At 37.9% G+C, this 23338-nt stretch overlaps 2 protein-coding genes across 4 annotated transcripts in view; both read left to right on the top strand.

Annotated features, from left to right (window-relative positions):
* Positions 1 to 22739, top strand: part of agtrap (angiotensin II receptor-associated protein) — a 106173-nt gene extending 83434 nt beyond the window's left edge. The window contains exons 2-6 of one of the 2 annotated variants that reach the window (XM_055222113.1): positions 16270 to 16309; positions 17171 to 17205; positions 17405 to 17513; positions 18518 to 18719; positions 21795 to 22739. In XM_055222113.1, coding sequence (XP_055078088.1) covers positions 16283 to 16309; positions 17171 to 17205; positions 17405 to 17513; positions 18518 to 18719; positions 21795 to 21916 — 495 coding nt within the window. In that variant the 5' untranslated portion in view covers positions 16270 to 16282 and the 3' untranslated portion in view covers positions 21917 to 22739. Of the gene's footprint in view, positions 1 to 16169; positions 16310 to 17170; positions 17206 to 17404; positions 17514 to 18517; positions 18720 to 21794 lie in introns of those variants that run through there. The other variant, XM_033967218.2, reaches the window with a different exon arrangement.
* draxina (dorsal inhibitory axon guidance protein a) lies at positions 1797 to 14331 on the top strand. 2 transcript variants are annotated; one of them, XM_033967217.2, is made up of 7 exons: positions 1797 to 1900; positions 8351 to 8814; positions 9278 to 9483; positions 12924 to 13041; positions 13262 to 13348; positions 13492 to 13581; positions 14196 to 14331. In XM_033967217.2, the coding sequence occupies exons 2-7, from the start codon at positions 8370 to 8372 to the stop codon at positions 14306 to 14308; spliced, it is 1059 nt and encodes a 352-aa protein (XP_033823108.1). In that variant the 5' UTR covers positions 1797 to 1900; positions 8351 to 8369; the 3' UTR covers positions 14309 to 14331. The 2 variants fall into 2 exon arrangements, with proteins under 2 accessions (XP_033823108.1, XP_055078087.1); XM_055222112.1 differs by lacking the exon at positions 1797 to 1900 and having other exon boundaries at positions 8349 to 8814; positions 9290 to 9483.
* Positions 22740 to 23338: the final 599 nt, after the last annotated feature.

Below are 23338 nucleotides of genomic sequence, written 5' to 3'. Positions count from 1 at the left end.
ATTCTAAGCAAATTCGCAGCCTCCATCCACTATCCCTAACAATAAGATGAAACATTTTAAAAGGAATTGCCCTTTGTGTTAACTACTTAAAACAAAGTTAGACTCTGAATAGGGCTCACACCATCTGTTGCTTTCTCTCTTTTTCAATAATTTTCTAATTAATTCAAGGCTCATAGCACATTGATACAGAGGCCCCAAGAAAACAGTGCAGCACTGACTTTGACTGTTTGTTCTCTAATTACATTGTAGTTACAGTAAACAGTGATTTCTAAAGAGGTTTCTCTCTGGAGATATAAACACAACATTTCGAGGCAAAATATTCATTGTGTGGTTTGAAGAATGAATGAATTTCAATTGTCTGTTTTTAGGCTTAATGCCTAAAGCTTTCTTTCTTTTTGTTAGTTATAGGTGCACTGTGTAACTTTTGTAGTGGATTGTCCACCACCTGCTTGTCTCCGTGAAGATGTTTTTGCATTGCCAGGAATGTTCTACAATATAGCATTTACAAACTGTAGCATGAATGGAGCATGCTGTGAAGGTGCAAATGTGAAAATTGTATTACTACAGCTCTGCTTATCCTCTAGAGATATGACCATTCAGTGAACCCATTTAACACATACCCTCTGGCTATATATAATTTTACAGTAATATCAGGGTGACATGATGGCTATTGGATCCCTGAGGACATCACTGATAAATGCATTTACTATGATTTGTAATGGACATGGTTATAACCCTACATTGCTTTTGTTATGTACAATACAAATGACTACATTGAGAAATCCTATATCTCTATACAGCAGCCTCTCTCACCCGCTGCGTTCTCCAAAACATTGTTAGTGGCTTGTCAGCATTGTCCTTGTTTAAACCAAAGCTTTATAAAGCATGCTCGCCACTTTCTTCTGCATTTTCCACAAAAAGAAAGACCCAACTAAATAAGCCTAAATGTCAAACAATTCCCAGATGTAATCACTACACAATCTCTATTGCTCACTTTAAACATCCGCAAGCCACATAAGCTCTTGCTGGAGCTCTGCAGTGCTCTGAATGAACAGCCCATGAAAAATGCAGTGTGCAGGTCTTTTGCTGCAGACTACACTATTCAGTGGACTTTCTCTACGAGACTGAAGGAGTGAGACAGGCATAGTCAAACAATGCAAACTACTACGATTCTATAACTCCTTAGGAGTAATAATATCTACCATTTTCACTTCACTTTTTTCACTTCACTTTTTGCAGAGAATATTAATTATTAATTATTACCAAAATAATAGTGGATGCCTCTTCTACATTTATGCTATCGCCAGACTTTGCTTTTAAGAAATTGCTCTGCATTGATATTGAACAGGTACATAGCCATGCCCAAAACACACATTTTTTTTATTTTTTTTATTTTTATTTTTTTTATTTATTTTTTTTTTTTTTGGGGGGGGGGGGGGCGTGCGTGCGTGCGTGCGTGTTATACCACATGTTCTGACTGTCACTGTCCAGCCAAAAATGGTCTTCTATATGCCTGTTGTATATCTAGTCTATACTGCAGGCCTATTTTCTACACAATTTATTGTCATTTTGGACTCACGACTCCAGTCTCTGAAACAGCCTACCGTTTCAAAGCATGTGAATAGAATAGCCTCTTGTCATCAGTTGGGACAAGAATTTAAACCAAACCACAGCCTGTATTGGAGTATTGAGGGTCGAGGGCGCGCAAACGAGAGCGCGCTCAGCGGTGCCACTGCCTCTCCTCCTCTTCCTCCTCCTCTTCCTTTTCTTCTTAAGACGTTGGAGACTGATGCTCCGAACACATCTTGTCCTGGAGTGTACTGAGCAAGCGAGTTTGATCAGTTCTCCATGACCGGAGTCCCATTTTAAAGGACACTTTACGCACCACAAAGTAACCCAGGTAAGACGATTAAACTCATTGATTGCCTTGATATAGGCAAAACTGTTTCGATATAATCATCATTTTAACTCTTATGATGCTAAAAGAATCCAGTAGCACTTTTAAAGGCTATTTTACAACGGGTTCCCACCGCCTTCGTGCAATTTAAGTTAGGTTTAGGTATTTTTGGTCCTTTTTATCTCAAATACGCGTGCACTTTGGCTATTGTCGCGTTACATAAAATACCCCAAAACTTTATTCTGGGCTTGATAAAATACACACGACTCCAAGGCTTACTCACTGCAGCACAGCCTACGTCCAGCGTGAGTGAATGTTTTCAAAGATAGAGATGGATAGGTCCTGGCACATCTAAAAACACACTTAACTAGATAATCACTAACTTTTACGACGGCGTTGTTTCTTGGAGGTCTGATTCAAAGATCACAGTTCTACGACAACGAAGGTTTCATTAAACGGATAGTGGGGAGATTTAGAAATGACTGCTGCGATTATCTCCTCTGTGACAGGTCGTAGTTGCACATGAGCCCGGGTTATGTGCCGCGTGCGTTAATGGCCAATCTTGTTCCCGAAGAAAAATGACACAAGGAAATGGGGAGGCATGGAAGAAAAATGTCAAATGGGATTCACAGTGTGGCATCATCCAATTTAAAAGTGCAAAAAAACGAGATATATTTGGATTTGATGAGATGGTGTTAATTAACTGAGACATGATCAGAGTGAAGGACCCCTGTGTGCGCGACCTCGAGCCAAAACACATTCATTTGGAACATAAAAAGACAAGGTAATGTTAGGACACATTACGTCTTTTGATGTTCAATTTGTTTTTAATAAATTCACCTTTGCCAGTGGTCTGTTATAGTATTTTTTTTTTTTAAAAGATCGTGTCAGTTATAGAATGATATAAAATGTTATTGTTTTTTTGCTGTTATCCTTCTGTTAATTCTCTCTGCACCAATGGAGATAGTTTTGTTAAACCAGGACAAAACCCTGGCTATGTCAGGCCACAGGTATGAGTGAATACAGTGAACACATCTGGAGATTAGGCTAAAACAGGACAAAACTCCATTTAAACTTGTCAGTGCTGAACTATTTAAAAAAAAACCCTGAAAACATCTCTTTGAAAAAGGATTAACTATACTATTCAGTTGGTTTTGTCTACTTATTTACATCTTCACTTGTCATTTTACATCTTATTCCCAGCTCTCTTTTTGTTCTTTTCGCCAATCCTTTTGTGTAACTCATTCTCTCTGGTCTCCACGGGGCACCTCTTGCTCTGACACTGGTTCTGTTTATGTCTGACAGCTTTTTTGAAACACGCGTCTATGTGGGTGTCTGGAGGAGATTCCCACCTGCTGCTACTGAATATTTTGTGTGTGCTTGTGTGCTTCCAAGATCTGGTTCACTCTAGCAGAAGATAAGGGCCTAGGGAATGTAACCATGCATCACATCTTTTGTACCTATGGACCAAATTACTAGGAGACCTCAGTGTGTCTTTATAATGGCCTATTTGCTGACAGATGGGGCTTCCCTTATGTTTCCACTTCACACTAAAAGCTGTAATTGTGTCATCTGTATTGTTTAGAGACATAGTACTGATAGAAGGCTGAAGTTTGGGTCAGTGATCCTTGATGAAATGTGCATTAGGATATTGAGATATTTTTTATAGGTTTGTTAATCTTTGTAGCAATATAACTTTTGTTGTTCTATAAGAAAAATTAACCTCTGAAAGGCCAATTACCTACACTTTTATTATATAGGCTATTAACCTCAGTTTATGTAACAGAAAAAAGTCACTTTATATTATTATGGGCATATGTTCAAACTAGTGGCATTGTGAAATGGACAGCAAATAATTCAAACAAGCTTATCTAATAGCGTCTGTTGTAGAATAAATAGAAGTAGCCCTAGAGTGGAAAGAGGAGGCATGAGGTTGGAGTTCTAATGAAGGAGACGCTTCAGTACAGTACATGCAATTTCAGTGTCCAGTTAGCAAGATATTAACAGTTTTGATTTGATACTCAAAGAAAACTTTGATAATAAGATAATGTTCAAGATTTAGTGTGTGTTGACTTCATCAATGGTTGCATTTTTATATAGCGCTTTTCCACTATCAAGGCCACTCTACCAATGATGTTTATGTCAAGAAGCGAATTTAAACCACCAACATTCGAATCAGTGGACTGTGGAAAAATACACTCTTCTAACTGGGCTACTGGTATATAATTTGTTGTGGCAGCAAATGAAAAAAAAAATTTGTTAACTGAACTCTCTGTACTCTTCTGGACTTTTGGCATAATGGCAATAATCCCAAATACAATTTGACACAAGCAGATATCTAAATAGAATATCTTGTCTCATTAAACTCAAGCTTTGACATAAATTGGCAAATTGCATTGGTGCCAGATGAATCTGTCCAGTTCAACAGATTGTACATGCTTTAATTTGGTAGGGGTCTTCACGGTGTCCTGTGTGACATGACAGCCCCTCACTCTCCGCCTGTTCCTTTGGGTCTTTGTTTATAGCTTCCTTATGGACCCGCTGGTTGCTACGAGAGATGGAACCACGGGAGCAGATGGGGATCGGAGTCGCAGCAGGTGAAGCTTAAGGATGAAGACTAACAGTGGTTTAACTAAGGAGGCCAAACGCTCAGTTAGACCTGCTCAGTGTAGTCTGTATTGGAGTCCTTTCAGTGATAATGCACCCACATGAGCACCCATGGGACATCTCATCACACTGTAATCCTGCCCTCCAAAAGTCCTCTCCTGGCAATTTGGTGCAAAATTACCTATTACTTCACACTTACTTCCCTTGTTATTTCTTTGCAGATGGTTTCTTGCTAAAAAGTGAAGTGAAAAAAAAAAAGTTGTTTTCATTGCTTTTTTTTTTCATTACTTTTTTTTTTTAAGTAATACTTCAGTGATTGAGTCTACATAGATACAATGTACTGCAGCCACATGTTAAATTGCAAAATACATTTTTAGTTTATTTGTTTTAGTTGTCTTTTCTGTAAGGTTTACAACTTATTTGCCACTATCTATTGGATTGTCAGAACAGATTGATCTTTTATCTGGCTTGAACCATAAATGCATTTGCCAAGAAAAGAAATGATAGCATTTAACCATGAACTGAATTGGAACCTATTAAAAATATGGAAAATTACATCTGAGTTTGCTCATTGTGTATTTGTGTACAATTATATTTACCTCTGTCTCTGGCTTTATGTTTATATTTTCTGATGGACTTTTACACTCCATAACAACCACTGCAAATCGACCATACATTGCCTTGATAGAGTTTCTGCTTTCGCCTCAACAAGGGATTTGAACTGATTTGAACAACTGCTCAAGGCTACAGTTTATTTGAAAATATTTTTGTTGGTTCATAACTTCTCAATTTTACCCTCTACTATTGTGTGGATTTTCCCTGATGTCTCAGATAATTAGATTTTTCTCGGTTTTATCACATTTCTGTAACTCTTTCTAAATAGGAGTTTCTCTCTATCTTCGTATCTGTCTTCAATAAATTTAATATTAACTTTAGTGAAAATAGTTGCATTTTGTTACATCATGCACAGTTGAATCCCCTTATCTTTCATGCAAGGCGTTTATACTGTCAGATATGGAGCCTTGTATTGCAGTTTTATTCGCTGCTTAGTTGATGTTCCATTGGCCTCTGCAGCAGATGCTCTGTGGCTGTGGCCTATATTTAAGACAGATATGAAATTGCCTGGTAGGAGGCTGTTATTCGCCCTGGTTGTTTATCAAACACAGATCTGCAACCCCACCCAGAGTGCTCCATTATCATAGTTGTCGTAGTTTCCCTCAAAGGACCACCTGTTAGCTGCTCATGTGAGGAGTGGGCTCAGAAAGACGGCCACTGCTGTGTTCAAACAGCCAGCTCGCCTCCCCTTTCACTTCATGCTTCCATTCAGGTCCAGGAGTGCAGATTGGATTGGGATTGATGCATGGTGTCCCTATGGACCAGTTCCTTCTTTTAAGTCAAAGAATTGTGATTGTTGTGTCAGAGGACCAGCTTTTATTTGTTTTCACAATCAGGTGGTTTGGAGGTCATTCCAATATAGGCTATTTAATATTGATAATATTGTATGTATATATATTACTTTAATTTTTGGTTTTACTTTTTTAAGCTGTGCCATATGCAGTGGACTTAGACCTCCAGTCCACATAATGTCTGCCAACCAACTGTTTGTTGTTTTGCCTTCTTACGTAATATTTGGAAGCTGCATCAGATCTGCATTGGATCAGGATACAGCAACAAAAGTAATATTATGTAACAGTACACATGGGTCGGTAAATGACATTTTTCTTGTTTGGATGTTGACACAATATTCACTAATTTGTTTATGTAGACTCTAGCCAACTTGATGTTTCTATAGCCCAGTAGTGAGGCTATAATCCTGGTCAATGCTTCCTATGAGATGTTAGACGCCTTGTTGAGATTAAGTCCGGCTGCTGCTGCTTTTAGCTTGTGTGTTTGCAAACTGCACAGCTGCCCTGAGTCCCAAAAGGCCGGGTGACATGCTTTGACTTTAAATCCCACTAGAGCTGAGCCTGCTCTTACCCTGCACTTGTCCAATAACTTAACAACATCACACACTTTTACTGCCTGAAACGGCCATATAGACCAGAGCAACATAGTTAAAAACAGACACCCTGAGGGTGTTTTTAACTATAAGCACAGGACTTATCAGTATCTCTAAATCCACTTTAAAATGTACATTCACATGAGCAGGCATATGCGGTGGTGCAGGGCATCAGCAGCAGCTCAATACTTCTCCTCTATTGATTTCCTGTTTGGCCAGCACAGTCATTTGTCTTTTAACACAAAAGAGAAGGCCATCATAGCTCCATAATGGTGTTGTACCTGGGACAACATAATACCAAAATACATCTACAAAGCCCAAATATATATATATATATATATATATATATATATATATATATATATATATATATATATATATATATATATATATATATATATATATATATATATATATATATATATATATATATATATATATATATAAAGAAAGTAGAATAAAAAATTTAAACCAAGACCTATAGCATAGTAACTTTAAATTGTTTTCCTGGACAGCAATGGCTCATATGGTGACTTTTCAGTTATTGGGCTCTACATTGTGTGAATATTCCCAGATGAAGGATGTGCTCCTTCATATGGCATCTCCTAGAAATGAAAGAACGTGAATGAAGAGTTGTGTCAAAAAAACTGCATGGGCACTTCTCCATTTCTTTGTCTGAGCTTAAAAGCCCCAGGTCCAGATAAATGGCCCACTCCAGAGGCTGAGAGGACTGTCTGTGCAGGTGAGAGATGGAGAGGGAGAACTGCAAGTGGGGCAAATACACTTCTGTAGGAGCCTTGAGATGGTAGCTGCAGATAGTTAAGTCCATAAAAGAGCTCAGTGCAAATGATGGACATAAAGTTGCAAACATTGATCAGCATTCATTGTTTTCAATCTGTCTGTTGAAATGATACGTTATGTCAGAAAACATTCTGCACTTTTTTATCATCATGCCATTGAAAAGCGCATTGACATTACTTATCACGTCTGAACATTTGAGCTGTACTCATTTTACAAATTAAACTTTTGACTTATTATAATGTAAGGTTATTGGGCGTTTTCCAGATGAAATGAGATCATACCAGATGGGATAGTTTTCCCTAATGATTACATTGTACATTATCATAAAGCACCTAAAAGGCAAATTGTTAAACCTGATAATTTCTGTTGGTATACCTTAATACTATATTGTGTCAAAATGCACATTTTAACAATAAATATTTTAGCTCACCCCATCTGATTTAAATATTATTGATTTATAGAATGTTGTGTGATGTCCCAACGATAAGATCATATTAGTACAACCTGCTGTAAAAGAGGTTTGCTGGTTTGATCTCTGCTCCCCTTGGTTCAAACTGAACTTTTGGCCTGGGGCAAAATACTTTCATCCTCTTGCCCTCAATGTCCAACATTGCTTATGTGTTATGTACATATGTATGCATGTATTTCGAGGTGATGCGAGTAGCTGTAGCTTCTCCAGGGCAGGTGGCTATAGTCAGCTTAGCCACTGCAGCATCGATAGGATAGATAATTGTGAGATGACATTATGACCAGCGCCACTGCCCTCTTTCCATACCTAATGCTGCATCACAATTCTTAAGGCCATACAGTTAGACTGGATCATATAACACTAATATTTATTTGTTAACAACCTGTTGCTAATACACTTTCAACATGTCTCACTCTCTACTACCAGAAAACTTCAAACAACCCTTTATCTAAGAGTTCTCATTGAAAGTGAAAAATGCATCTATATAATCATCCTTTTTTACAGAACATGAAATAATTCAAAGTCTTAAAAATCCAAATGTTGATTTTTAATGACAATTTGTTTTCTCCGCATGCAGGAGGCGTTGTTCCCAGACCATGACTCTACTTTGGACTGTCCTACTGGTCGTCCTGATGACCTTTCTGAATCTGTCCTACGGTGCAGACACAGACATCAGGGTGCCTCGTGGCAAAAAGAGGCAGAGCTCAGCTGGAGGGACCAACACCCTTCAGCACCCTCTACAGGCTCTACAGGGATACAGCAGTGACCATAGGAGGCAGGGGCGTCACGGGTCACGGGGTACAAAAGCTGGTTTACTGTCTCAGCGGTCTTTGCATCCTCTGGGGCAGCCTGAGGACGAGGGACCGGGGCTGGAGGGCATGAGTCCGGTCCTCGTGGAGATGGGACCAACACGGGACAGAGACAGAGGGCGAACGAGTCACAACAACCTACTTGAGACCAAGAAAGGCAAAGGTCATGGGAATGGACAAGCACCCCACATGGAGCACAGGAGACAAGGCCATAAGGGGAAACATAGTAAAGGTGCGTGTGCAATTCAGAACCTTAACAATACTTTAATTTGCAGCAGACCATATTGCCATATCTTGATAGATTTTATCTACAGAACAGTTTTGTACAAAATAAAAATTTGAACATGAGATGGTTTGTGGCAACAAATCACATCTCTAATTCTTTACAGTTGTAAAATTTAAATGAATACCTGTATTATGCTATTTTGGTCTGAATATCTTGATCCATGTACTGTTTGAAAGTTAGGGTTGAAAGTGTTCAGTAAATGCATATTACCATATTCCCAATATTGCCGTGTTATTGAATGTTAAACTGTTACCAGATGTTAATAAACCATTAACATCTGTTAACAATCTCTAATCTGGACTAACATGTCCCATGTGGTATATATCAGTTTTAGTTCAATTTGTGGATTAATTTGTGTTATGTAGTTTGTAGGTTCAGAAATTATAGCTATATTGTACTATCCATATAGGCTTTTCCCCAGGTCTGGACCTCAGTGCTTCTCTGAAGGACAGGGATGTTTTTGAGGATACCCCCTCCTCAGGCCTGACCCTACCCAGTGACCCCCCCTCCCCCAGCAACACCAGCGCCTTCGTCTTCGGCTCGGGCTCTTCTATGGTTACCACGGTTACAAACGAGCATCCTCCAACGCTGCCCCCGGCCTCTACCAAACCGCAGGTAATCCCAACCCAACAAAGTACTCATTACTGGCTGCGTCTGTTATGTCCCAGTGTGACTCCAGTGTGGGGGAAGCTTAGAGAAAATAGGTCTGCATTTTGGCTCTTCACTCTGCCATAAACCTCATAGGCCACAAATAGCACTCTGTATTGTGACACTGAGAGAACTAGCAATGAAAAATATTGTTTATCTGGCAAAGTGTAGTGGCTTTCAGAGTATGGAATATGAAATGATTAATAAAGCTGTGCTACTGACATAAAACATGTACTCAGCTGAGCTGTAGATTTAGTTTTAAAACAGTGATGTGAGCATGTATTCACACCACCGTGAGTATGTCATACTATGGGCAGAAATAAAGAAATGCACATAAACAACCCAGTCACTTATGACCATATATAACCATGCCTTAGCAACTTAATATACCAATATATTCTATGTATTAAATCACATTGCTAGTTTAATGAATAAGAAACCTTGGTAAGAATTCTGTGAATAAAAACACTATACTCATAATTAAGTTTCTAGTACTAAATATAAAGTTAGCAAAGTAATATTGTTAACTGTGGAGGTGGACTGTGTGCTTGGTATTCAGTTTAGTAGCAGGTCTTGGTGTGTAGTCCAATAATATTGGACAACAGTGGAAAAATTATAGCCCCCTTTTTTCAAGCACAATGGTTTCTTAATTAATGTTCGATCTTCTGTGGGTGGTTTAATGAGCGGCTGAACACGAGGTAGCCCTGCATTAATCCACTGTAATTGATATTTCCATATTGGCCCATTACACTGGTGAGGAAAGCACTTATTGATCTGAAGGTGCTTTTCTGATAAATGCCGCTAGGACATTGTATATTTTTCACTAGGAAATAGGAGCAGTACTTGGCTAAAATCTCAAACTCTACACACACACACGTGGACAAAATTGGTACACAATGGTCACAGAAATAACTTGAATCTGACAATAATACAAATAAATAATAATAATAAATTAAAATTCTATGAAATTTAACCAATGAAAGTCAGACATTGCTTTTCAACTGTGCTTCAGCAGAATTATTTTAAAAAATAAACTCATGAAACAGGCTTGGACAAAAATAATGGTACCCTTAACTTAATATTTTGCTGCACAACCTTTTGAGGCAATCAAATGATTCCTGTAGCTGTCAATGAGACTTCTGCACCTCACGGCAGGTATTTTGGGCCACTCCTCATGAGCAAACTGTTCCAGTTGTCTCAGGTTTGAAGGGTGCCTTTTCCAGACGGCATGTTTCAGCTGCTTCCAAAGATGCTCAATAGGATTTAGATCAGGGCTCATTGAAGGCCACTTTACAATAGTCCAATGTTTTCCTCTTAGCCATTCTTGGGTGTTTTTAGATGTGTGTTTTGTGTCATTGTCCTGTTGCAAGACCCATGAGCTGCCATTGAGACCAAGCTTTCGGACACTGGCAGCACATTTCTCTCTAGAATCCCTTGATAGTCTTGAGATTTCATTGTACTCTGCACAGATTCAAGACGCCCTGTGTCAGATGCAGCAAAGCAGCCCCAGAACATAACAGAGCCTCCTCCATGTTTCACAGTAGGGATAGTGTTCTTTTCTTGATGTGCTTCATTTTTCCGTCTGTGAACATCGAGCTGATGTGCCTTGGCAAAAATTTCCATTTTTGTTTCATCTGTCCATATGACAGTCTCCCAGAAGTTTTGTGGCTTGTCAACATGTAGTTTGGCCAATTCCAGTCTGGTTTTTATGATTTGTTTTCAGCAATGGTGTCCTCCTTGGTCGTTTCCCATTAAGTCCACTTTGGCTCAAACAACGACGGATGATGCCATCCATCCATCCATCCATTTTCTTCCGCTTATCCGGGGCCGGGTCGCGGGGGCAGCAGTCTAAGCAGGGACTCCCAGACTTCCCTCACCCCGGACACGTCCTCCAGCTCCTCCGGTGGGACCCCAAGGCGTTCCCAGGCCAGCCGAGAGACATAGTCCCTCCAGCGTGTCCTGGGTCTTCCCCGGGGCCTCCTCCCGGTGGGACATGCCCAGAACACCTCCCTAGGGAGGCGTCCAGGAGGCATCCTGAGCAGATGCCCGAGCCACCTCAACTGGTTCCTCTCAACGTGTAGGAGCAGCGGCTCTACTCCGAGCTCCTCCCGTGTGACCGAGCTCCTCACCCTATCCCTAAGGGTGCGCCCAGCCACTCTGCGGAGGAAGCCCATTTCAGCCGCTTGTATCCGCGATCTTGTCCTTTCGGTCATTACCCAAAGCTCATGACCATAGGTGAGGGTAGGAACGTAGATTGACCGGTAAATAGAGAGCTTCGCCTTCCGGCTCAGCTCCTTCTTTACCACAACGGACCGATAAAGCGACCGCATCACTGCAGACGCTGCACCAATCCGCCTGTCAATCTCACGCTCCATCCTTCCCTCACTCGTGAACAAGACCCCGAGATACTTGAACTCCTCCACTTGGGGCAGAGACTCACCACCCACCCGGAGAGAGCAAACCACCTTTTTCCGGTCGAGAACCATGGCCTCGGATTTGGAGGAGCTGATTCTCATCCCAGCCGCTTCACACTCGGCTGCAGTGTGAAGACGGATGATGCGATCTGACACTGATGTTCCTTGAGCTTGAAGTTCACCTTTAGAAGTTTTTCTGGGCTCTTTTGTTACCATTCGTATTATCCGTCTCTACAAACAATTTTGTCCGTGTGTGTGTATGTATGTGTGTGTGTGTATATATATATATATATATATATATATATATATATATATATATATATATATATATATATATATATATATATATATATATATACATATATATACCACCTGGATTTAACCTTACCCCAATGAGAATCTTTGGGATGTGCTGGTTGAGGCTCTGTGCAGCAGTCTGACTCTAACATCATCAATGCAAGATCTTGGTGAAAAATTAATGCAACACTGGATGGAAATAAATCTTATGACATTGCAGAGGCTTATTGAAACAATGCCACAGCGAATGCGTGCTGTAATCAAAGCTAAAGGCGGTCCAACAAAATACAAGTGTGTGACCTTTTTTTTGGTGCCGACTTTTTTTTGGCCAGTGTATACATATTTATATATATATATATATATATATATATATATATATATATATATATATATATATATATATATATATATATATATATATATATATATATATATATATATATATATATATATATACATATATATATATATATATATATATATATATATACACACTGCTCTTCAATCTCTTCATGACAATATTTAAGATTTATACTGTATATAATTTTATATTCCAATCGCATCCGTATCATATAAATACAAAAGATATACAATTACACAACAGCAAAAGCTTTTTGACATAAAGATTATATACCTGATCTGCATTATTATATGTGGAAGCTGTACATATCTCATATGCATTATGTTTGCCCTCAGAGAACAGGAAAAGGCAAGAGCCAGGGAGACGTAATGCCGACTCTGGACATGGCTCTTTTTGACTGGACAGACTACGAAGACATGAAACCAGATACATGGCCATCCTCAAATAAAAAAGGTAAGTTTATTATCATGTTTTGGTGTTATATTATTTTTAATAGACATGGTTTGCTACTGTAAAAATGTTTTGGAACCATTTTAAGATAGGGCCAACTGCCACAAGGGTCAGTCAGTAAAAAAACAATGAAACATTTTTGCAGTTGTAATATGCTGATATCATAACATGTTTTATACAAAAATCTAATTATTTATCAATTTTTCCCCTTTTTGTTCTACAGACAAGAGGCGTACTAAAAACCTCAGTAATGGAAATGTTACTTCAGATTTGGTTGAGCCATGTGACCATCACTTGGATTGTCTTCCAGGTCAGTGTGTAGGTTGTTTTTGAAAAGCATTGTTTTTGGATACCCATAGCTGCCTGCCTAAATGTAATCAGAGGTAAATACTACAATGTGAATTAGGAAAACATGATTTACAGAGAATGCAATTTGTACTTATTCTAATTAAGGTTCTTGTTGTGACCTGCGGCAACACGAGTGTAAAGCACACAACCGAGGCCTCAACAACAAATGCTATGACGACTGCATGTGCGAGGAAGGTCAGCTACTCAAACTTTATTTCATTTTTACTGATAAATGTTACCTGTGAAATATGCATTATGGCAAAACACTGTATTTTAAAAATGTTGAGCCAAACAAAATTAGATTACATTGATCAACATATTAATAATGTAAAGCGCATTGAGTGCCTAATAGAGTTGGAAAATGCTATATAGATTGAAACCATTGGATGAACTAGTTCATGAATTAAACTGTTATGAAGCAGTCCAAAGCTGATTTATTATAATAAAAATGAACTTCACTCCAACGGAACAGGCAAACCAGCAAAGAATTGTGGAATCGACTGGAAACGGAAACATACTGCAGTAGCATACTATATACTAATACTGATACTAACACTGAGATGTTATTGCTTTTACCGAGAATGTTCAATAGTATGGCATAAAATGTATCAATCTCTATGAAGACATACAGGGAAGGCAACAGACCAAGTTACATACTTAAGCTTTAAACTAAAAACAGTGACTGCTTTATTATTAAAATAGGTAATTAAATATATATTTTTTTAAGTTTGCGGTTTTATTTGCATCATAAATATTTAAAGCTTTTTCGATCGAAATCATAAAAGGTATACTTTACCTCTTTCATTCAGGTCTGCGCTGCTATGCCAAGTTCCACCGGAAGAGGCGTGTAACTAGGAGAAGGGGGCGCTGTGTAGTCCCAGAAACAGTCAACAGTGACCAAGGAGGCTTCATCACAATTTGAGCGACAAAAACACAGAAGAAGACATTATATTAAAGAGAAGCAAGACATCACCCAAACAAACTGAATACTGTCCCAGGTTTTAAAATCTGGGAGGCATTCTCACGTCACACTGTCCCATTTATTTATTTACTTGAATGCACAACACCTTTATTTTTCATTTAGATAAGCTATTATGGTGAAAAAGACCTTTTGATCATTTTACAATGTGTCCTTCATCTGCTGACTTTGTTTTATTCATTTTAGAATGTCTTAGACTGCTGTACTGCACATATACCCACTGGTCCCTAACTACTTTTTTATTGAGACAAAGTACTTTCAAATGTACTAAATGTTAGTATGATATACAAAGATGCTTGTTTGACTCTACATTTTAAACTATGTGCACTTTTTATTTATTTTTTATGTTTATCTGCAAAAGCTGTATTTCTACATGTTTTGGTTTAATTATTAAATAATAATTTGAATTTTACTTTTTTACTCTCCAAAGATGCATGTCAATGGAAGCAACTTCGACACCTGGTCCACAGTATCTAATAATCCGAAAATAAAACAACAGTTATAGTAAAACAGTAGCTCTATAAACAGGCAAGATTACAAATTGAAAATGATTTCGGCAAATAGATGGAAGCATGTGAAAGGCACTGTGTGCCAGCTTAGTCTAATTTCTAACACAAATATATTTACAACAGTGCAAGGTCAGAGATCATACATTGTATTGGTGTGTTGACTTGCGTTTTAGACAGTTACAATTACAGGCACACTGTACTGTATTTTTCAGACATACACAGTGAGAAAAGTGACAATTAGACCTATCTCACCGTGTTATTGAGAGGTGAAAACGTGTGGGAATATTTAGTTATGACTTCTAATTTATGCATAATATTAGCATAGAAATCCAATCTTGGCACAGAAGAGGCACGACTTTGACAAAACTATCAGGTTCCACTTTCAGGTCTTTCAACAGCTCAGTTCAGGCGATGGAGGCTTCATAGTTCCTATGGGAATCTAAATCATGTGACCCAGTAGAACTTTAACAGGTGGGGTAACAATGAAGAGGTTATACTTCATGCTACACACCAATTGTTCACAATTACTTCCGATGAGATTCTATGCACCAATATAAATGATTGCAGATCTGTCTGATAAAGCCTAAGATGAGACAAACAACATTCCATTCAATTCTCTTTAGGTAAATAGATTTCATTAATTTTGTGATAGTGACCTCAGCGTGGCTCAAAATACACAAATAAAATAAATGACAAAAAAATTTGATTTTCAAGTGGAAACTAACTTTACACAGAACTTACACGATAAGGCCACCTAAAAAGATCGTATACTAAATATGTCAAGATGGTTGGTGTAGAATCTGTTCTAGTGCCCATATTCCTATGCGTGAACAAAACAAAATGTGTGATTTCTTATGTGATTTTTTTTTTTTTTTTCATAATGCAAAAGAGATAAGAAATAATGCAACTCGAAAGAAAGCATGCAGTGAATACCATGACACTTCTCTGTATAGTATCCGTATATTATTGAAAGGCGGGGGTCTAACAAAGCATTAAGTGTTCAACATGGTAAAAAATCACTATTAGAAGTTTGTAACCTCCTTTATATAGGCCAGGGACGATACAACGTCATTTATGGTAGGCTCCCACAAAGATCCATGCTCCCAGCACGCAGCTCCAAGCACACACCCGCGGCACCAGCCGCACGAGCAGTGGGAGGGGGCGGGGAGGGGGCGGGGAGGGGCCCGGGGAAGGGCCCGGGGAGGGGCCCGGGAGGCAGTCACATGGGGCAGGGTCAGGCCTCTGTCACATGGCTTGTGTTTGCAGCCTGATCAGAGGAGAAGGAGGAGGAGTTTGGGATTCAAGGATTTTTTTGAAACAAAAAAGTTGCACAGTTTCTTCATGTAGACTGCAAAAGTTTACAACAGCGAGTCGGATCAAGTTACTTTGATTTTACTTTAGTCTTGGCATGGAAATCCCAGCTATTAATCTAAAGGTAAGGATGATTTACGTGTAGTACTTTCACAGTAGGCTGCACCATTGAAATGAACTACTTAGTTGCTCTGATGTGGGTACTATTAAGGAGGATGGTTGATTATGTAAAGTTAAAATAACTGGACCCTGATGGAGAAGCCTAAATATCGGTTGTCCTACCTACATATTTGCTCACCGGCTTTTAGATGAGAAACAAACATTAGTCAAAGGCTTTTTACCTATATCTGTACAATAAACTCACTGAATTGCACTCTCATGTTTACAATGTTTCAGAGGCTAGTAGGATATAAAAGTGATGGTGGTTAGTAGAGGCCAAATTTTACGCATTTTTAAGAACCGTTTTTGTCCATTATATTGCAAGAATATTTTTTAAAGTGAACTACATAACTTTTCTGGTGGTTAGTCTAATTGTCTCCATGCATATGTTTGCATTGCTTTGCCTGTAATATTCCACAGTATAGCATTAAATTAAAGTCTCTTCATAGAGACAAGCAGGTGAGTATGAATGCACAATTTTTGAACAGGCTATAGTTGATAAATATGCAACAGATAAGTTTTGTTGCCATTGGGGACCATTCCAGGCAAAGCATTATTATGGTAACAAGCCAGGAAAGTACATAGTACACCTTGTGTCACAAGTAAAATTCAAATGGGCCATTGAATTCATAAATGTACAAACTATCATGTGATTTGGGGTTTCTAGTGCTAAGCCAAATTCTTTCATAGTGTCTGTTGAGATACTTTATAAAAGAATTCTTTCTGCCTAAAAGAATCCACAGTAGACAACAATAATATAATGATTTTTTTTTTTTTTTTTTTTTTATAAATCTCAATATGCTTTTCCCTGTCTTTTGTTTTGAAGGCAATAGTACTAGTTCACTGGCTGCTTACAGTATGGTGAGTACTCACAGGTTTTTCCCCACAAACTTGAGGAATTTCTCTCCTCCTCTCACTGCTACCAGTGGATTTGTGTGGACACAGACTAAATGCTAAATAATGACCAGAATTTAACCTACTATAATAAATAACTCACGCTAATAAAATATACAGTGAACAAATGACGTAAGTTGACATGATATGATTGTGTTTGCTTTAGGGCCTGTATGGCGTGGCTTCCCCATTCATATGCATGGGGAAACTTCACTGTCTTGGCTATCGGAGTGTGGGCCATTGCACACAGGGACTCTATTGATGCAGTGCTTATGGTGAGTTTTTACCTTGATGCTTGGGAGACTGCAAATCATGTGACAGATGTGCTAACCCATTTGCGTGTGAAATCCGGGACAAACTGTGAACATTTAACAAAGACAAGCTGTTGGAACATAGTCAGCAAGTAGAAAGTTAAACTAAGCGTAAGTTAAAGTGAACTTGGATATTTCATCATAGCTTAACCTGACTATTTATAAACTTCAGTTTCCTCTTTTATAGGTGCCATTCAGAGGAGTTTTCACCAGTTAAGAGATAAAATATGCTATTTTGAATTGTTAACTATAATGGTGTGAGATTTTCATCAGTCTGATGAAACCCATAGATGTGGGGATGATGGCTCTTATACTTCAAACTGCTATTTATGGCATGCTATAATATGTTACCTTAACATTGCATTTTCCATTTTGACCTATATAATACTTTGAAGGACACCTTGGCCTGTCTGTAATGAATGTAATTCAGCATAAACAGAAGGGCATTGTTTTGTGTGCAAGGCATAAAGAGCAAGGAAAAGCAATTGACATGCATGATGGTTTTCTGTACAGTCGTCCAGGGGTCTATAAAAGCTGTTCCAGTGTCACATGATCAACCACACCTCATCAGAGACAATGACAAATCTTTGACTTCATAGCTTTTTTATGTTCAAGTGGAGCTCAACAGCACTGTCCACTTCAAAGGTTCCAGAAGTAAATCTCTCATTAATTTTCTTTATATTGAAATTAAAAAAATAAAAAATAAATAAAATATTAAGAATTTAGAAGCATGATGGAGGCTAAACACCTATGTTGTAACTTAAGTTCCTTAGCACAGTTGTTTTTAGTCCAAAAAGTTTGCAAATAATAACTTAATAACAGTTTATGGTGGGTGATCACTGTTGAGCTTCATAAGCCTAGTTTTAGTTACAAAACAAAAATAAAGAAGTTTATTTTTGATATTGCTCTTATTAGTGTATCAGCCTTAAAGTTCTAATCATCGTCTCTTTTTTGTTATCTTCCCACAGTTTTTACTGGGGACAGTTGTGACAATATTGACAGACATTGTCCATATTGCGATTTATTACCCCGCACGTGATCCGGTGATACCAGATGTGCTTCGTTTCAGTGCAGGGATGGCTATCCTCAACCTGCTGCTCAAGCCTGCATCATGTTTTTTTGTCTATCAAATGTATAAAGAGCGAGGAGGAGACTACAATGTCAACTTTGGTAAGTATATGTCATGCATCCTCTTATAAAAGTGAATACAGGTACATAATTTTTTATTTGCCTGCCCACAGTAAAATGTGACCCTTAATTGATACATTCTTCAGTGAAATTAGAAAATTACATGAGCATGATTCCATTCTATTTTAAGGAGAAATGTGATCTGTATAATTGCAAGAGTTTCTGCTACACCCCGCTGACACTTTCAAACGAATATATTGCAAAACTAGAAGTATTGGAAAATGTCACTAAAGAAAGCTAATACGGTTATAAAATGTGTATATGGATTAAAATATTTGTTGGTGCTTAAAAATTGCAATATTTTTTACTTTTTCAAGTTCACACTTTCACAATTACTACTAATGTGACCACAAAAGTACAACATAAATATACTATTACTGCTACTACTTTTACTACAACTATGAAGTATATATTAGCAGAGGAATATTTATCTTTGGAGCTACTGTTAGATGAAAGCAGAATCAAACATTATTAAACATAATTTCATATATTTAATCAAGAATTCTGTGAAATGTCTCGCCCACATAGTGTTGACTTATAAGCAGAAAAATCTCTTCTAGTACCAAACAACATTAATACAGACTGTTAGCTTCAAACCACTTGATTCCTCAGTCAAACTAATTTGTTATAGTCACAAGACTTTGAAATTCACCACTGCTGTTTGAGCAGAGCAGGAAAAGAAATTCTTTCTCCGTGTGTTTATGTGGTCATTTTTATGGCTTACCCCAAACAAAGCTTTAACCAAAAGAAAACACACTATTTATCAAAAACACTTAGCTTGTTCCAATGTAGCCAGTTTTAAGTACCCTTGTTCCATTAAGAGGGCATTCAAAATGAAGCTAAGAGCTGCTTTACTGAACTGTGATGCCAAGAGTATTCCTAAATGCACTCCACAACTTTGAATTGGTCTTGCATATTTCTTCCCTCTGATTCTGATCTCTATTCTTAGATGTTCAAAAATGGACCTCTAGCCAAGTATATACAAATGTTCTACATATTGTGAAATGGCAACATAGCCTCAAGACTGCAGTTGCCAAAATACATTTGATTTAGCCCTTAGAGGATAACTGAATATTGATGAAATTGTACCCTTAGTAGGTATATCACAGCACATGGTTGACTGTGTAGACTGATGTAGGTAGAGACCAGCCGAGGAGAGAATTTTAATTGCTGGTTGATTGTAGCACAGTCATGATGAAGGGATCCCGCTGCTTGTTGCTCTTTAAAACAAAACAAGTTGGAAATTCCAGTATTTGAATGAGCTTTTGACTGACAACCTGCAAATACTGTAAGACTACATTTTGTCATGCCATTTGTTAAAGACTGGTTTCAATTTCTTAATAAGTGTTTCAAATAGGATCATTCTATTACAAAGTTAGGGTTGTACTTGTACATTAAAACCAAAACTATATCCACTTGCTTCCCCATATTGGCACACTCATCAATTCTGCATGAATGGACTTAGAGAAGACATTTTCATGTTCAAAACGTTTTCATGAATTCTATTTAAATCCAAGATATTATTCAATTTATAAACAAAACCAAATGTTCCTATGGTATTTCTGGTGCCCATGGCATTCGTGGCACAGTTTTATCCATATCAGTCATTTAGTAACAAACACTTAATTTATTTACAGTATATTTTTAAATCCAAGTAGCATTAGTTGCCTGCCAAATCATGCCTTTTTGTTTGTGCTCCTTTTTATAACTATCACACTTTTTTCTCATGCTATTCATGTCTTCTGTTTTTTTCCTTCCTGTTGGTTGACCTTTGACCTTTTAGACTTTGAGACTTCAATGGACAGCCGGTGCACTACGGACAGTGCTGACAGTGCTTTTATTGGTCGTCGCTATTGATTTTGCCCGTTTTTGTCTCCCTCTCCTCTGTTTTGTACCATTTCCATTCTCCATACAATCATCTTCCTCCTCCATCACCCTGGCTTCTAATTGACTGCTGGACACTGGAGACCATACTTTGTATTCTATTTTACACATGTTTATCTATGTTGTCTGTCATTTTTCATTATGACCTTTTCTACCTGCCATGTTCTGTGTCATTGTACTTTTATTTCTGCCTTTGTGCTTTGTTGATGTATATGTTAATATGTTTGCATGCATGTTTTATTCATATTTCATACTCTCCCGATGTCCAATTTGTGTTGTGTATTCCATTTTATTTTAAGCAGCACTGTGCGATGGTGCACTTTATCAGCCTAATTAAAGTCAGTGCACTGTTGACTCCTAATAGTGAATGCGTCTCTGAAACTATCCAAAAGGTATGGTAGTATCTAGATCAAGTAAATTAATAAATAAATAAATATATAAATATATATATATATATATATATAAATATATATATATATATATATATATTACACACCACCAAATTAAATGAAATAGTTATTAATCTCACTAGATATATTTTGCCTTTTCATATATTCCAGTACATTCCCAGTTAATACTGACAGTAATTGATATTCCAATGCCCTCAAAGGTGGATAGAAGTGCAAATCCTTAATTTGTGTTGAAATTTTCTCTCAGATATAATTTTGCATTCTTGAGCATTGCTGTTGTCTTTATTTGATTAAAATTATACATTTTCTTAATTTTGAATATATTATGTCTATGTAGAAATTAGAAAACGCTTTTTTGCTTCTCTGTCAGACTTGGAAGTATTCACTTGAGTGATTGTAATAAGCCAGGCATGTCTGTCACATTATGGGTCATGTTGAGGTAAGAGTGAGTAAAGCCTTTGAACTTTTGAAAATGTAACATCTGTATTCAAACCATGCTAGACGAAGTTGTTCCTGGTAGAGAGAGACTCCTAATTTATGTCAGAAAATGGCTTGCACTGAAATCTTTATGAACCCTGTTTACCTCTATATTCCACTAAAGAAGTGATGGAATACAGACATCAGATAGCAGCCATGCATTACAATGGTTCACCAGTGACAGTGACAGTGACCAGTTTGCTGACAATCTGTATGTTTTTGTTCACATTATTTGGGAGAAGCCTATAAAATGAAGTCAACACATACTTTAACTTGTGCTTTGCAGGTTTCCCCACAGTATCAAGAAACCGAGACGCTTACCAATCCATAGACCAGCAGGATCAAGAATCCACAAGCCCAGCCAATCCCTTCAACCAGGCCCAAGACAAACCCACCCGGGCGTACTAAAAATACATTTGCAATGGCACATACCGTATCATCCTTTTGGATATGTATCAGTGTTACTGCCTTGTAAATTCTGTTACTTCACTGTGTTACTTGATGATGGTACTGAAAGGTCTGCACAGTACACTATTTAGAAGCACTGATTGCCCATTCAGTAAAGAAGTGGATACACTGGTCAAGAATACCGTTTAAGACTATTAGTTAGCTTTTCATATTGTTGTGTTATAGTTGTTCAGAGGAATGTTTGCTTCTCATTTGTTTTTGCCTCAGTTGCTTAAATGCGATGAGTTCCCATTTTACAGTAGTAGACACTCCATTTATTTTTTGGACAGTATTAGAACATAAGACATGTACTTATATAAGACATTACTTTTAAAATTGTGAAAACTGGGTATACTCCTATGTATGAAGTGCCACTTTGCAGGCAACCTAATGTCTTGCACAACATAACTAAATAAAGTAGAGACTGTTTCTTCTAAAGCATAGGTTGCTCCACTAAACTAGGCTTATCAGTATTGTGGGTGCAATTTAGTATTACAATTTTTTTTTTTTTTCAAAAGTAGGCTACTCTGTTGCTTTGACACAAATTCTTCCATTTGTAATTTCTGCTTCCATGGTCATGTATACATTTCACACTCTGAGAGCTACTGGTTAAGTTTAAGTCACTGTTGCATTGTTCTATTGTACGTTCTGTCCTTGGTTGAATCATTCTTGTTGGTGCATATTTGTGTGATGGTTGTTGATGGGAGTGTGTGGTGCAAGGTCCTTATAGGAGAATCTGTTGCCTTGGGTTGTTTTGTATGAATGAATAAATATGCCAGAGGCCATTTTGCACAGTTCCTATTTTATTGTATATATCATACTGCATTTAAGCCTTTTCTCTTGTTATAACTACTTAACCCAATTACATGCTCAAGGTTTGCCAAAAAGCAAAGGTTGCTAATATAATTAATAGCTTTATTAATTAGGCCTAGGGATTTATATTGTATCTTTTAATTACATCTTTAATAGACAATTAAACACACTACACTACAGCATCCCTATACCTTTTTCACTACAGTAACAATCCCCAACTCCCTCTACCAGAAGAAGTACTCAGGAGCATCAGCTGTCTACCGTCATCCCAAAGGTGAAGCATGACTTAATTACAAGGACCATTAAACCATTTTACAGCTCCTACAGTTTTACTCAGTCAATCAATAGGTATGCCGAATTCCATCCAAAAAGTGCCATCTATGGGTCTCTCCTTCAGTTTGCACAAATCAAGCTCCAGTGCGTAACCGTGTCAATGATTCATTGACACGCCGCTCCAGAGCGCACAGACCCAGAAGGCGGAGGAAGAGCGCGGTGACCGGGGTGAAGGTGGGGGCACGAGCTTATGGGACAGCTCCGTATGGCCGACCCAGCGCCAATAAGCTGTTGATT

This window comes from Periophthalmus magnuspinnatus, chromosome 5 (assembly GCF_009829125.3).
Source record: "Periophthalmus magnuspinnatus isolate fPerMag1 chromosome 5, fPerMag1.2.pri, whole genome shotgun sequence".
Taxonomy (NCBI): Eukaryota; Metazoa; Chordata; class Actinopteri; order Gobiiformes; family Gobiidae; genus Periophthalmus; species Periophthalmus magnuspinnatus.
This window is presented reverse-complemented; position numbering and strand designations above follow the sequence as displayed.

Coding starts and splice junctions, on each gene's coding strand:
- draxina (XM_033967217.2), top strand. CDS start 8,370: ATGACTCTACTTTGGACTGTCCTACTGGTCGTCCTGATGACCTTTCTG. Junction 9,484..12,923: donor CGGCCTCTACCAAACCGCAG/GTAATCCCAACC, acceptor GTTTGCCCTCAG/AGAACAGGAAAAGGCAAGAG. Junction 13,042..13,261: donor GCCATCCTCAAATAAAAAAG/GTAAGTTTATTA, acceptor TTTGTTCTACAG/ACAAGAGGCGTACTAAAAAC.